Source organism: Seriola dumerili, unplaced genomic scaffold (genome assembly GCF_002260705.1).
Source record: "Seriola dumerili isolate Sdu_G_001 unplaced genomic scaffold, Sdu_1.0 BDQW01000149.1, whole genome shotgun sequence".
Lineage (NCBI taxonomy): Eukaryota > Metazoa > Chordata > Actinopteri > Carangiformes > Carangidae > Seriola > Seriola dumerili.
Genome location: NW_019174404.1, coordinates 2,051,229 through 2,067,386, shown reverse-complemented (window position 1 = coordinate 2,067,386; position 16,158 = coordinate 2,051,229). Strand labels below are relative to the sequence as shown.

The window sequence follows — 16,158 nt, the reverse complement described above, 5'->3', positions numbered from 1 at the left end:
CTGCTGTCGAGATACAGTTTTTTTTTCCACTTATATTTCCTTTCTGGTTTTACAGTTTCATTTACAGTCTATTGGTCTTTGTGCAAACACAATCTATTGTTTCATGTTTATACTTCACTGTGAGGACGGGTGACATGTTGGAGGTACATGGTTGTCAGGTTACACCAACAAAACGTGAATAATTTTTATTTCTGTCTCACCTCCGCTGGCGTACTCCATCACCAGGTAGAGCGTCCTCTCCGTCTCAATCACTTCAAAAAGCTTGACTGAAAGAGAGAGAGAGAGAGAGAGAAAGAGAGAGAGAAAGAGAGGGAGAAAATTATAAATTCAATCATGTCTAAAGATGGAGACGGTAATGAATTCATGGACACCAACATCAAAAACGTTTCCAAACAGACGCCCAGGGAGTCGAGGGGGGGAAAGAGAAGTCACGTGGATCAGAGTGTGTGTCGTGACCATGTAAGCACAGCGTCGAGCCGAGCTGAGCAGCACTCAATATTTACTGTACAGTCCCAAAGCTGTTTTTTTTTTTTTACTGCAGTGTGTTCAGCTTGAAGATATAAAAGACTGTGTGATGATCGGCTGAGGGCTGCACTGCTAAATATAGACAAGGTGGGAAGGAAGAGAGAGAGAGAGAGAGAGAGCGAGTATGGGCTGGTAAGCGCTTACTATCACCCTGGTAATTATAATCACATTTCTGCAGAGGAAATCATGGAGCACAGGGAAAGGAAATTAAAAGTAATTAGCGGGGAATCCCGTCTCCAAAATCAAACGCACCATGGCAGGATGGTCTGATGTGAACGCCCTGTGTGTGTGTGTGTGTATGTGTTTTATTTATTAGGCATACTGAGCTAAAACTAAAGCAGTCTAATACAACAGTGCTGTGATATATCCTCCTTCATGAAGGTTCAGTTTTCTGTTGATTCAACTGTGTGATCATTTTCAGTGCTGGTGAACACAGAGGTATTTCTGTTATTTAGCCCGGCCCCACTGATATAAATGGAGTGGATAAAATCGTATAAACACCTGTCAATATAATGTAATAAAGTTCAACAAACTACATCCTCCACAATGATCGTAAAGTTGTATCAACACCTCTCTTTGTTTTCAAATCCTTTCTGCTGTTTTTTATGTTTCTATTTATAGCATGTGTCTTTATCTCAAACATCGGCTGAAGTCCAACCACATCTGTGATCTTTTTTAACTAACAAGATTTATTTCTTTGTATTTGTGCACTTTATATTTGTAGTGGTGTACTGTGACTTGTAGTGATTTGGTTTTATGTTACCTGCCTTGGGACTATGGATGTAAATCAACATTATTGCTACAATCCGGCTCTTTTCCATCGTGTATCTTGTACTGATGTTCATTGACGTGCATCGTCTCCATCAAATAAACAAATAAATACATGTATTTTTCATGTTTTGTGACTCACATTATAGACATTTTTTCTATTTAATGTGCTATATAAACACAGTATCGTTATCATTATAATCATCATCATGAGGAAGTGTTGCAGAGGCAACACACACAATCAGGTGACATTATCTTGGACCTGTTGGGCATTTTTCATTACTTTCTTTAGATTTTTTTGACCAATTAATAACAATTTATCGATAAAATGATCAGGAAACTAATCAATGACTAAAATAATTATTATCTGCAGCCTTAAAAATCACCTGATCAAGATCACGGCCCCGTTTCTCATCTCTTTCTTAGCTATCCAGTGAATGTTGAAGCTCTCAGCAGCTGAGGTTTTTGTGATTCTGGCTGCTTGTTGCTGCAGTGGTTTGGTGTTGGTTGGTATTTCCTCTTGCAGCTGGTCGTTTGATGCCAAAGTTTTTCTACTGCTCCAGGCAGCGTGCTCTCGTGTTTATCGATCAAACCCACTTCATTTTCTTGTCCAAAAAAACAAAGCGGCGAGAACGGCCCTTCACTTTCAGCCTCAATCAATCAGCGACAGTCGTCCACAGAGGACACGAGTCAAGACTCCAAGTTCAAGTCACAAATCATCTGAGAGAACTTTATTGTCAGATTTTTTCAATGTCACAGGCATTTTATAAAATGTCAAGAATGTTTCTGGCACAGGCCGAAGAGTCTGACCTCGGCTAACCAACCTCATACTTTGGATCGCTGCCATTTTTACAGAAACTTTTACATTTGCCAGGATTCTTTGATTCTCAAGAACACCCTGCAGCGTCTGTGTGAACCAAAGCTGAATTCAGAAAAAAATAAAGGCAAGAAAAAGCTCAACAACACTGAAAACATGCTGATGAACCAGTGGCTGGCAGCATGTTGGTGGTTCATGTGACTGTCCAGGGACAGAAAGGTCAAAGGTCAGAGCTCTGCAAGTCAAATGTCTTTGGGCAGAGGCCGAACTCTGACTTGTTGAATTTAAAATGTACAAATGATTCAGTGGAGTGAAATTCGAATGTACATGTGTGGAAATTTATAACAGGCACTTACCTATATTCGGATGATTCAAGATCTTCATTATTCTAACTTCTCTGAAGAGCTGAAACGAAAAAGAGAGAAAAGAAGAAATTATAATTCACCCTGCAGGTTTACCATTCAACACTTAATTACCATTTCAATATAGTTAATAGGAATATTTTTGCTTTGGTGAGCACATATAAAAGAAAAACCTCAGGACAGAACATTAAACTAACACTTGCACTTTATACAGAGAAATGAGATGAAGTGATAAAACCACATTATTCAATCCAACCAAGTAAAAACCACAATAATATAAAGAGAAATCTGACTGACAAGAGCTGTGTCACAAGAATAGAAGCTTTCGAATCAAATGTCCACCTCATTATGTAACTGTCCATCTTTACAGTTTGAGCACATTGTGTGGAAATCAGTCTGCACAAAGACAATCCTCTCAGTGTCAAACTGACTCTTTTCTTTCTCACAAAATATATGAGAAATAAAGGAAAAGGAGGGAAAGAGATTAAACAAATACTTTCTTTAACATGTATTTTCAGTGAAATTAATACAATAATAAAGTTTCTTAAAAGAGTAAAGTTAGTAATTATATAAAAGGTGGCTACATATATAACACGCCAGTTCTCTGCAACTATTAGTTGATTAGCTGGTCAACGGGGAATTAATTGGCATGTATTCTGATGATCAATTACTATTCATTGACAGGTGCAGCATCTCAAATATGAGGATTTGATGCTTTTCTTTGTCGTATATAACATTAAATATTTAATTTAATTAAATATTAAATACAATACATTATATTTGTGCAAACAAATCCAAGATCAGAGTTGGGGTTGCTCCGAGTCTGATTTTTCTGTCCTGCTCACACGTCTCGATGATGAGGAAACACGTAACCAGGTCCCCCCCGTCGACACTGAAATTACTCATTCCTATTCTTAGACGGTTCATTACAGGAGCTCATGGGTTCACAGATCCAAACACTGGCGCTTGTGCTCGCCGACGTCAACACATTTGTCAAGGTAATGTGATCATTTTGTCACCGCCGGCTCATCATCTCCACAACAGGAATCCCTGAAGCTCAGAAACCAGCCTGAGAGATGCTCGGACAACAGCCGACAGCCCCACCTCCTCCCTCCCCCCTCCCAGACGGGGGTCGAGAAGAGCATTTGAATTAAGTTAAACATGCAGCATCACATCTCCCCACCTCACACTAATAACAAGACACTCTGTCACCACACGCTCTCCTCCCCCATCAGCATTCAGACTGACCAGGCAAGCAGATTTGTAACGGCCAAAAATGCTTTTTAGTCTTCCGCTGTGCGAGGCATAAAGAGATCTGAGTGCTATTTATTATTGACTACACCTCTCCTCCCTTCCATAAAAATGTAAAAAGGCATCAATTCTTCATGGGGCCGGAGTAGTCGGTGTGCTAGTTAGCTAACCGACGAACAAATCGCAGGGCAGAAAACACACAGATACAGAGACACAGACACCTTCTAAAGGGATGAGCGCAGACAGCAGAGCATGTGCTGCTTCCACTGTATTTAGGTTATCAGCTCAAAATCCTGCTGATGCATAAATTATTATATAAAACAAATAATGATATGATAATATATAAAAACTAAAGACAATCATGAAAAACTACACATTTTAAAGCCGCAGCCACCAATATAACCACTAAGAATGTTAATTACATCTTTATATTTTACGACGACAACCAACTAAATCCTTGGCATTTTACAGGGAAAATTAATCAGTTATTAAAGTGTCATTTTTTTTCTGTGGAATGAGTCACTGAACTAAAAAATGATGTTTAATAAACTGACGGATCATAAACTCAAACGTCTTGTTAAGATGATAAATCGTTGCTTAATTGAGCATTTTTCTTATTAATCTCGCAGCTTGAATCAGTGGGGAGTGAAATGAACGACGTCAGGAAAGCGAGCAGGTCCTGAGCCGCAGAAAACAAAAAGTTCGACGACAGATTCGAACCCGCGGAAGCCTCGAACCCTCGGGTCCACCGAGACGCCCTGACACAGCCTTCTGTCCTGGTGTCTGCCTGAGAGGCAAACAGATGGTGACAAACAGCGGGTGATGTTTTCACATTCAGTGCGGTGCTGCACGCCGAGGTGCTTCGACACACACAGTCACACAGCTCTGAGAAAGTGTGGAGAGACGCTCGTTGTTTAAGGTCTCTCTCGTGTTTCACAGAGAAACCCGCTGCACTGTGAACCAGGTCTGTCCTCGTGTAACACGTCCACTGTGCCCACTCTGCAGACTGTGGCGCAGATGTCTTGATCATGATTGGACCAAAATTGTCACATGACACTCACAGTACAGCGTAGACTGTAAATAAAGACGGACGCAGCCTCTGTGACGTCACCCACAGGTTTCTGAAAAGTGGTTTTAAATCTCAGCGTGAGCTGCTCTCGTCGTCGCCATCTTGGCAGGACCTGACTCCCCCGAACTCCCGATATTAAATTTAATATATCTCACTTGGTTGAGGTCCATTGTGCATAATCACATTTATGTTTTTTGTGTTATTTGTAAACACCTGTAGAGCTACATGCATGTCCCATCAAAGCCACAGCTGAGGCTCATGAAACTTAACGAGCAATTAAGGGCAGCCAGTGACAGGAGGGTCAGCACGGCCAGGCTGTGGATTATATGGGAAATTATGGATAATTGTTTATGGACCTTTGGGATACCCAGAAATAAATGGTGGAATTTTATGTTGAAATGTTTGTACAGTACAGGTTCAAAAAAATGTTTACGATATTGAGAAAACTGCTTCGGGCTGATGGGCTATTTTTATTTTGGACACCTCATAGCCAAAGAAATTAATCAACACAGAAATCAATAGATTATGGAAAATCTCTAATTGGAACCCTAATTAGATGCTTTCAATGTGGCGTAATATTTGTTCTTCTTCTAAAAAGATATTCTATGGCTGCCGTTTCTCTGTATCCTCCTGTGTTTGTCCAGAAAACAACTTAAACACAAAACACGGCTGTAAAGATAAGCATCGCTTGAAATCACATGATTCTGAAATAGTAGCTTAAACACTGAAATCCTCCAAAGAACGTCGGCTGTGGGAGACGCTGAGATAATAAATCTGACTTCACTCCAAGTGAAGGGTTAATTATGAACTCCAGTCAGCGAGGCCTTCAGGATGGAGTCGACCGGTTTGGAAGCCATGTTGACGAACTGAGCCAGGACGAGTCTGGCTGCTGACGAAGAGGAGGAGGAGGAGGAGGGGAAGAGGAGCTCTGGAGTGAGCCTGAGGTCTCCTCACTGTCATTACACTCTGCCTGTGATCTCGCTCTGCCCATCATTATCCTGAAAATACTCTCCTGAGCTCCAGAAAGTGCAGAGGAATAAATGTGAGCTGGTGTTTTCCTGTGCGACACTGGGAACCCCCTCGTCACCTGGCGACTGGAGAGAAACTACAACCGAGCCGCGGGACAAATCAGTTCAGGGTAGTTTGTTCTGTCTGTAAGAGACGAGTACACGAGTGTCTCTTCTCAAAAACTGTGTGACTTTGTGAAGTTTTTTTTTTTTTTTTTGGCACAGTCTGCGCTGCCCTACATAGCAGATACGAGCTCTCTGACACAAACGAGTGTATGGGAATACTTTGTCAGGTATGTTATGCCGTAAACAGAATTAGTGGGAAAAACACCAGAGAGAGGCAGAGATGATTCACCACATAATACAACCATTAGGCCGAGGACGTAAACCTGCTGATGATCCAGTCATACCACCGCAATGATGCACAGCTGTCCCCATTACGCAATGTGTCTTGTGATCAATACACGGCGTCTTCGGGCCAAACGACGCACAGTTTGAGGGTGAAGTCACACACACACACACACACACACACACACACACACACACACACACACACACACACAGTCCACATCTTAGTGGAAAACTCCTTCCCTGATTCAGCTAGCACAGCCTCAATTACAAGTGTTGTGAGGCTTGTAAACAAAATCCTGTGGGCTCAACATTAGATCGTTTACTTTTTGGTTTCATCCCACCAGGTCCAGGGACTTTGAGGTGAGTCACAGCAAATCGGATTACAGCCCCTGCAACATCAGCTCAGAACGACGGATGTCTGTACAGTTTTTCTTTTCTTTTCTTTTTTTTTTTTGCTGTAATTGACCCCTGGAGTTTATTTCACTTCAGACAAAAACATCCAGGCTGCAGTTTACCTTCAGTACATTGTGTTAACCTCAGCTTTCTAAGCAGGAGAGGCTGCTCCTCAGTGCAGTTATTTGTCCAGACGAGAACAATAACGTTTGAGCTTTACTGGGGAACAAACTAATCAACCTGAGGGAATAAACACTATGGTTCAAATTTACTCCTGCAATCACACTAAGGGCAGGACACTTTAAAGAAAACAGGTTCGTCTCAGATTTTTGAAGTTATGAGGCCACAAATGAACAGATGCCTTTTGTCGATTCGACTGCTGCAAAGAGAAACACAAAACCTCAGCACCAACTTTTTGAATCTTCTCCCGCCAGACCAATTAAGTACAGTGTTTCCCAACCCTGAGACAAAACCATGTGTACTTGTCTCAGGTTTGTGAGTCAATCACAGCGGGACTGTCTGAGATCGTTTCATTTGAATAATTTTTACAGGCTGAAAATCTAAAAACATCCACATCCGTCGCTGCTTAAGTGGTAAAAGGAAAACTGATTAACTATTTTGATAATCAAGCAATCTGTTGGTGCCACCGTGACTATAAAAGTTTCTATGTTTCTGATTTTCTCTGTTTTATATAATTGGAAAGAACGTTTTATCTTTGGGTTTTGGACAGTCTGGCAGACAAAGCAAACATCTGAAGGCTCCTTAACACAACTCCTTGGGACGCCTCTGGGATTCGTGAGCAACATTTTTTTTTTTTTTTTAAATGATTTTCTATCTTTTACTGACAAAGCAGTTCAACTATTAATCAAGAAACGTAGCTGCGGATTAATTGATTTCCGCCCGTAGATTTTGTAGATTGAATAATATGAAATTGAATAATACTGATTTGGCACCAAATCCAAACAACACGACAGATTTAAAAAAAAAAACAAAGAATTCTTGTAAATTGTCTCTAAATCACAATTAAAATGACCAACTGTGTTATTAAAGTGATTAGAAGAAACTAGATTCTTAAGTATCAGGTTTTGTCAGATAAAACTGTGCTGGGTGAAATAAAAACATGACATTTATGTCTTCAATGTTTTACACCAAACACACTACTTAAAAAGATTCAATAAACAGATTTAAAATAATTCACATTCAATAACATGCTACTGAATCCCATCCATAAATACTGCTAATATGTATCCTGTCGTATCATAGCAGTTATTAAAATATAAAATATATACGTTTTTCCTGTTCAGGCTTTAGTATCGGCTCTACAACCACTTCATGAAAAGAAAAACCTGGGCACAGGGAGCAGAGGTTGTCCCGGACTCCAACCATCTGATGGACAGTGTTTAGATTTAATCAAGCCTTTCAAGTGTCACACTCCCTCCCTGACCCTTGACCTGGACGACAACAAGAACCCCGAGCGTGCTGAATCAGGACAGAGCGGGAGGAACAGAGTGGGAGCAGCTCGCCAGGAGCCAGTGACAGATGTGAACGTCGACTCAGCTCCTCCAAACTATTAAGAACAGAGGCTGAAAATAAACATTTAGGCTTCGGAGACGATATCCCCCGCTATCAGCCTCTCGCCAATTCCTCCAGTTACATAAGAGGTCAGGACACAGCGGTGCCGGCTCTGATGCAGGTTGGCTGTTTCAGCAGCACCGACTCAGAGGCAGAGACGAGCGTAGAGGAAAATAAACACGAGACCCGCTCCTTTAAAGCTCATCTGAACCTGAACACAACATCTGATGCACAAACCCGGAGCTGCACGATGGTGTTCAGCCCACACTTTCAACAAAGGCCTCAAAACAGCACAAGTAGAAATGTTTTTAAAAAAGGATAAGTTTGACTTTTTATATTCATCATTCATTTATTGCCTAAAAACCCCATGAAAAGACCAAAACCGACACAGCGTCAGTCTGTCTCTCGATACTTTCCAACTTCCCCGGCCGCTCTGTGGCTCTCAGCTCCAAGTCCATTGGTTTCTACTCAAGACATGTACATCTTTAAAAGCAGCTCACTAATACTCATATTTAAGGCTCAGTAATTTCCTTAAAAACAGCTGAGAACTGTAGTTTTTAGCAAATATTACTTACACAGGAGAAAAAAAGTGCGTTTGTTGGGAACTACTTTCAGCGAATGAATACACATTTGGTGCATTTGGTGTTCTGTGTTTACAGAAACGGTGCCAAGATGTGGCTCATTGGGGCATTTTTAATAGTTTTTAGTGATTAGGAGGTTGAGAGAAATCACGACTGGCTGATTAAATATGCTTATTCTCTTTCTTGTTCACTGGAGCTTTGTTCTGTTGAGGGAACTGAACTTATTTTAGGAAAAACATTAGCCCACAAGATTTCTGCTATTCACAGAATGTTTTGTGTTTTGTTGGTACGACAAGTCGAATTCAGACTTTCAGTTATTTATATAAATGTGTCTTTGAAGCGCAGCCTCTGAACTTTACATTTGTTCATAGGACATTTAGAGAATTGGTACTGGGGCTGTTTTCCACCTCTACTGATTGTTAATTGATCAAATGAATTGATAGATTGTTTGTGTTCTCTCTGTCATGGTCACTTTGGGTGACCTCATTTAGATCAGGTCTGATCATTCTTGGGTCTAGTTGGGTCGGGTCGGGCCGGGCTGCGCTCGTGTCCGCCTCAGATCAGATCTCTCTTTTCGGAAAATGAATTGATGCACGTCGGGTTCAGGTAGGTTTACCACTGGTCTGTTTTGGACGATCTCTAAAACTCACTAATTAATATGTTACATCTCATTAGTTTGATTTGTAGAAAAACCAAAGTGGGTCAGCAAAACGTTGTGGTTCTGTGCGGGTCATGATATTTCTTAGAGTCGAGTCGCCATGAGAGAGATCCGGACAAACTGTTTCCCCCCCGTTTCCAGGCTTTATGCGAAGCTAAGCTAATTGGCTAATGGCCTTGGCTTCATATTCACCGTGAGTGGTATTGATTTTCTCATTAAAATTTTAGCTTGAAAGCGAATAACTGCATTTCGGAAAAAAAGTTGAACTATTCCTTTAACGTGAGTGACCCTCGTAGATCTGAAACCCTCAAGATCAGGGGCCGGGCTCAATCACCGAGCGTCATACCCATAAAATAAGCCACAAATCTAATCCATGTCAGGATTTCCTTCAACTCTGAATCTCCAACTCACCACTCGAGAAAGAAAAAGGAAAAAGCAGAGAAAGCTGCCTATAAATAGAAACATGTGACAGGAACGGGAACATTTTACGTGTCAATCATGAAAAAGTACTAAGAAGTATTAAATGTAGTTTCTCTTTTCAAGTGTGTTCCAGTTCCTTAAAATAAACATCAAGAGAAATCTTTATATCCCTGGTGGAGCAGCAGGAAAAATAACCTGACAAATGAAGAGAGTTTTTCTTTTCCTTGACTGTGACAAAGCAGTAACCTAAAAACAACAAGGACCGCCGACAAAAGCCTCACGCTTTGTGCTTCCGTGAACAGCGCTGTCATGACTCAGTGTTTTTCTGTCAGAGTAGTGTCACAGCCAATGCCAAAGGGCCCGGGCCTCCGAGATACAAAAGCCAGAATCAATGGAGCTTTGGAAAAACTGATGGAAAACCACTAGCCGACCACTGAGAGGGACGAGGGAGAGACGAGCCGGGGCGGCGGGGGCCAGCTGAACATCAACACCCAACATCATCGCCGTCACCACCAGCAACAGCAGCCGCCGCCGCCAAGCTCTGCCCCATCCCCTCCTATCTCGTCTGATGAGCAAAAGAAAAAAGCCTCCGGAGTTGCAGCAGCTGAGTCGATATCACTCCGACTTCCCCGAAATGACTTCCAGGCCGAGAGACAGAGCCAAAATGTACAGCGGCACAGATCAAAACAACCACGTGCGCGCACACACACACACACACACACACACACACACACACACACACACACACACACAGACGCACACACACACACATCTCCCTTGCTAATGAGTGTACACATAAAAAGAAAAGAGAAACAGGGCTATGGGCAGCTCATTCTCAACTCGCTGACTTCAAACTGTAAAGTGAAACTGCTATTCACTGGGCAGCAAAGGCAGCATTCACTCTCAGCCTGTGAAATTTGCATTTTAAAAGCAAACCCGCTTCCTGATTTGGTTGATTTAACAAGGAAAACAAAACTGTCACTCCCAGTTGCATGACAACCAAACAGCATGAACTGGAAAAAGGTAGAGGGGAGGGAGGCTAACAGATGTTCAGAGAAACACCATTAATGACAGAGAAAATTAAAAACAGCCACTTGCAGCAGAAAAGCCTTCATGGGGACAAATCTAAACTTTCTTAAACACTTTGAATTTGCCCTTCTATTCCTGTGCTGGCTGAACTGCAATGAAACACAGATACAGTCTCCTTTAACAAGCTTTACAGTCCAAAGTCTTCATGTAAAAACCTAAGTGGGGCACTCAGTGTGGAGCTGAATCGTCTCCTCGGCTGCAAAAGCATCACACTGAAATAATAAAAGCTCTTAAGTCACCCCAGGAAGCTATATGAAGAACACATGCTCCGTCCCAGCATGCCCCGCTTCCCATTTACACAATTAATACTCAATCTGTTGTGCTTCATGAATTAGTAAATGAATTCTGCCACAGCGTGAGAGTATAAGTGAAGAGAGAGAGGAGGAGGGAGGGGGGGTAAATTACCTTCTGAAGGCTGTTTGGGTTCAGCTGCGTCTTGTCTATTATCTTAATTGCCACCTGTGGAGAGAAAAAAAAGCATCGAAACTGAGCTAAATGGGACATAACAGCAGAGGAGAAGTGTAAAAAAGAGGAAGTGGAATCAAATAGAAGAGAGACAACAAGCTCAGGAAGGGAAACTGACATTAAAAAGGGGCAAAGCAGAACAGAAAATTCATCTTTCTTACAAGAGAAAACACTGGATAAACCACAGTTTATAGCTTTTAAAGTCAATCTGAGACTGTTTCAACATCCTCCTCGAGATGAAGTATGGCAAAAAGCAACTACAGAATAATTAATGAAAGAATCAGGAGGGGATCAAGGGGGGGGGGGAGAGCACCGCCGCTTCGTTAAATGTCGTACGCTGTGTTCAGAAGAAGCTTGCTCTTTCTCTTCATCAATTATGAACAAATCAAATGCTCAGCAGCAACGGCTCGCCCTGAAAACATCCATTACTGCCAACAAGGTTTAGAGCGATGAACCTGGTGGTATACGCAGATGGTAGGGCTGAGCATTGTTAGAAGATTTCACTGATGCTACTGCTGAAACTATCCACATAACTTCTTTTGATACCTTACTGTAAGGATTTTCTTCTTTCTTAAGTCGTTTTAAAAGTTTTATAATGTTAAACGTTGTCTAAATATGAGCAGTCATACAAATTGTGCCTCAATAAAACGCTCTATAATTGGCAAAATTCTGAATTAAATCAGGAACTGTCTGGTCACAGAATGAGCAAACAAGATTACGAATCTGGCCAGACGTTCAGTTTTTTTGATATGATGAGATACGGACACATTTTGGTCCGTACAAAAGAAGCATTGAGGTACAGTAGCCAGCCCTGGGAGCTGGTATGAGCTTAGTTGAGTAAGACTGAGTATCGGTCCGGCACCGCCACCCCCCCATGAAATTGCAGGCATGAGCTCATTGGCTGTTTGAAGATGCTGCAAACACTGATAAAGTTTTCCAAAGAAGAGTTTCAGTGTTGCTCATGTAGTGTGTTATGCTGGTCTAAATTAGTTATTTATTTCAGGGGATACTGAAGTTCAAAATTTGAGCACTGAAGTTTAATGGGAATAGCGGCAGAAAATATAATCCAACTGTTGGATGGTTTTCAGGCTTAAACAGCTAAAATCATCAGTGGTTTTTCTGTAGGCTACATGTTCTGGAAGTATTGTTTTATGGTGTTGATCTTATCTTGCAAATGTTTTGACTTCATTTTCTACTTTATTTGCATGTGCAATAGAAGAGAAAAAGTTTTCATCTCCTCCAAGTGGCCATTTTATTAGGTACACCTTTACAATCGAAGGTAATCCAATGAAACAGCTGTGACTAAACATCTTAAAAAGTTTATATTGTTCCATTTTCGGTGACGTTCAAAAATTGTAAATTATACATTTATCATTGAGGTTGGAGTTAAAGGTGGTGTTGTACAGGACTATATTATTATATTTCATTATTAATATATACATTTTTTGTCCTCCCTGTTTATCTACATGAGAGGAGCAGGATATTAGAAACACCTCTGAATATGATGTAGTCCAGTTCAGCAGAACCACTAACTCTCTGAGCTAAAACATAACAACTAACACCTCTATGAAAGTTTCAACAAAAACTTTAAAGTAAATTTTCTGTAGAGCAGTCGTATTGGATTGCACGAGACTGTACAGGTGTACCTAATAAAGTGGCTGCTTAGAGTACATGTCAGCAGAAAGCAGTTTTTTTGAGTTTGAGTTTTACCATTTACAGAGCTTGATTTGTTGCATTTGTCATTTAAAAAGAGTGTAAATTAATATAATTTTATCTAACAAGTACTCAAGATTATACACATCTACCATCTACATTGTAATTTGTCCACTTTGTTTATATTATACCCTCTTGGGCTGTTCAAATTCATGTCTTCAAACAGAAAATTAGCCCGATTTTCTTCTTCTTTACATATTTTAAGAACCTTAAACTTGACTTCACTCTTTATAAAACACTTCAGTGTCTCTGTGACTCTCACCTCTCTGCCGGTGAGGATGTGTCGGGCCAGTTTGACCTTGGCAAAGTTGCCCTTGCCGATGGTTTTGAGCAGCCGGTAGTTGCCTACGTGGGGCTGCTGCTGCTCCTCCGAGCTGCGCGATCGCACGCCGGTCCGGGCCGAGCGCGTGCCGATCTCCTGACGCCCATTGCTGTGTGACGTGTGCTGTGGAAAAGACACGTTATTTCAGATGATTGCTGGTCGGTTGAATGGTACATTCTGTGAAATCTTCTACATGCATCAGCGGTGACTCATGTTGACCCACAGTGACATATCCACTTAGGATATTTATGGTTTTGCATCCAGACAAAGACAGATGGCTGATAAACTCCATGTTTTCCAGGCAGTTTCCCCGTTTCCACAAAGTATCAGAGCCTCAAAACCAGGGGAAGATAAAACATTCATTTACCATTGCTTTGGTACTTTTTTATTGTTAATTTGAAAGTAATAATTCTCTGTAATCTGATTAATTGGTCGATTAAACGTCAGAAAATAGTGAAACGTGTTCATCACAAATACCCAGCGTCCTCTGTGACGTCTTCAAAATGATTGTTTTATCCAAATAAAAAGATCTAAGTCCAAAGATATTCAGTTTGCTTTCATATAAGAACACAGAAAACACATTTAAGACACTGGAATCAGCTTATTGTTTTCTTAAAAATGTATTTAAATGATTCATCCATTATCAAAATTGTTGCAGGTGATTTTTCTCTCGATCAACTGATTGTTACAGCTCTGAAATAAATCATCAGCCAAATCAACAAGTTACTGAAATCATAATAAAGAAAAACACTTCAGGAACATTATTGATGTGTTCCCACTTGATTTTTTTTTTTTTTTAATCACTTTAACTTTCCTGCCAAGAATCTACTGACGATTCTCAAACTGCACAAAATGCATCTTGCAAATTTCCCTGAAAAGACTCGTCTGGTCTCCGGCTTCCAAGTATTAATGAAGGTCACATTCTCGCACAAGTATCTGTCAACTAAACTGAAAATATGTGACCAGGGTGAAGAGCAGCAATCAGTTTTTTTGTTTCTGCTTGTTTCAGATATCTATGCCTCTTGTCTTCCCATTTTTCTCATCCTGTTTTAACCAATAACTGGTTAAATGTTTTAGCAGGTCAGCTGCCATGACAGTTTTTTTGCATTTGTCGCATGTAAACCATATTTTTGACACGGTCATATAAAAATAAACTTGTCTTGTCGAAAGACTAAATAGTGAAATTGAACATTAAGTGGCTGGCAACTTCTGTCAGTGTTACATCCTGTGGTTGGCACGCAGCCTTTTTGAAAACAGGAAGCAGAGCAGAACAAACAGAAACAAATAAAAGTTTAAAAAAGGTTACTGAGAGTTAAAAGGTCAATCCATAAGAGCAGTCTGGTTCAGATGCTTTCACCACACTGCTGCTCTCATTGACCCCCAAAATAATTATTTAAAAGAGCCAGTAAACAACCCAGATCTTGATGCATCTCTTCATCATCAGTTTTGCTGGTAGATCACAGTTTAAACACTATTCACACTCATTAAATGTCTGGCATTGGTTTTGAGAAACATCATCTCTGCTCTCTTTCACCTGAATGACATTAGAGCTGCAGCGATTAATCAATGGTCGGAAAATTAATCTGCAACTATTTTTATAATCGTTTTTGAAGCTAAAAAGATTCCAGATTGACAATCGTGAATTTTTTGCTGCTTTTCTTTGCCTTGTGTGACAGTAAACTGAATATCTTTGGGTTTTGAGCTGATTTTTGGACTAAACAAGCGATTTCAAGACGTCAGCTTCAGCTCTAGGAAACTGTGATGGGTATTGTTCCACTAATCGAGAAATTAATTGGGGAGATTAATCGATAATGAAAATAATTGTTAGTTGGAGCCCGACATGTCATCGGTGTGTATTAATGATCCTAGAGGAGGTGGTCTTTGTTGTAGGCACCACCTGTAAACACTGTGGGAACTCCTGTTTAACAATTACCTTTTAAAAACCCAATGCATTCAATTCTGGATTGCATCTTTATCGTGCAAATCAAGATAAACTGCTCGCTTGAGAAAGAAGCCGGCGTCATGACTTTGTGCTGCACAGCACTGACAGCCCCACCAATGGAGGGATTGATTTTTTCGGGTGGTGTGTTCAAAAGCAACCCTGTGTCCCTACAACTAAAAAAAAAAAAAAAAAAATCTGATAGATCGACTGTCCCACTGATGTCTCATTAACAGTGGCGGTGCCCTCTGCCCCGCCCGGCTCTACCCCTCCCACCCCCAACCAAACTGACCCCATTCACCCTGGAGACAATGAAAGGGACAGTGATAAAGTGGGAAAATTAACAAGAGTGTAGACACTCATGCAAACCTATAACTGTATATAAAAAGGCACATGATAAGCAAGAAACACCATTACTAACACGAACTAACTATACTTTATGTTTTCAATCCAAATCCAATTTAAAAAAAATCTGTAGTCACATAATTAAAGTAGTCACAAATAACTCTATACGATACTATGCAGATACTACAGCCAATATCAGGTCTCTTTAAGAGTACCTCAGAAGATCAGCGGGAAGGTAGGACAAGGTCATAATAAACTTAATTAACACTGCAGACATTAAAACTCGCCATAAGAACATTTTAAAGATGTCAGAGGAGTTATAAAATGTCATAAACCACAATAAGGTCACTTTAAACTCTCTACCAAGCAGCACAGACACTTTAAGTCACTAAAGGAATATTTTAGGACTTCTACAGTGATAGCAGTGGAGATAAAAATACCACCAACTAGGATAAGGTCACTGTTGAATACCAAAGACACACTGGAAAAAGAAACGCCTGTGGGAACATTA

At 40.7% G+C, this 16,158-nt stretch overlaps 1 protein-coding gene across 11 annotated transcripts in view; it reads right to left on the bottom strand.

Moving 5' to 3' along the window:
• The window catches only part of mark3 (microtubule affinity regulating kinase 3), a 63,138-nt gene that overhangs the window by 43,705 nt on the left and 3,275 nt on the right, over positions 1-16,158 (bottom strand). For all 11 annotated transcript variants that reach the window (XM_022750029.1, XM_022750034.1, XM_022750033.1 and 8 more), the window contains exons 2-5: positions 13,304-13,486; positions 11,269-11,322; positions 2,467-2,515; positions 201-266 (exon numbers count right to left, since the gene is read on the bottom strand). In XM_022750029.1, the coding sequence (XP_022605750.1) occupies positions 201-266; positions 2,467-2,515; positions 11,269-11,322; positions 13,304-13,486 (352 nt within the window). The remainder of the gene's footprint in view (positions 1-200; positions 267-2,466; positions 2,516-11,268; positions 11,323-13,303; positions 13,487-16,158) is intronic.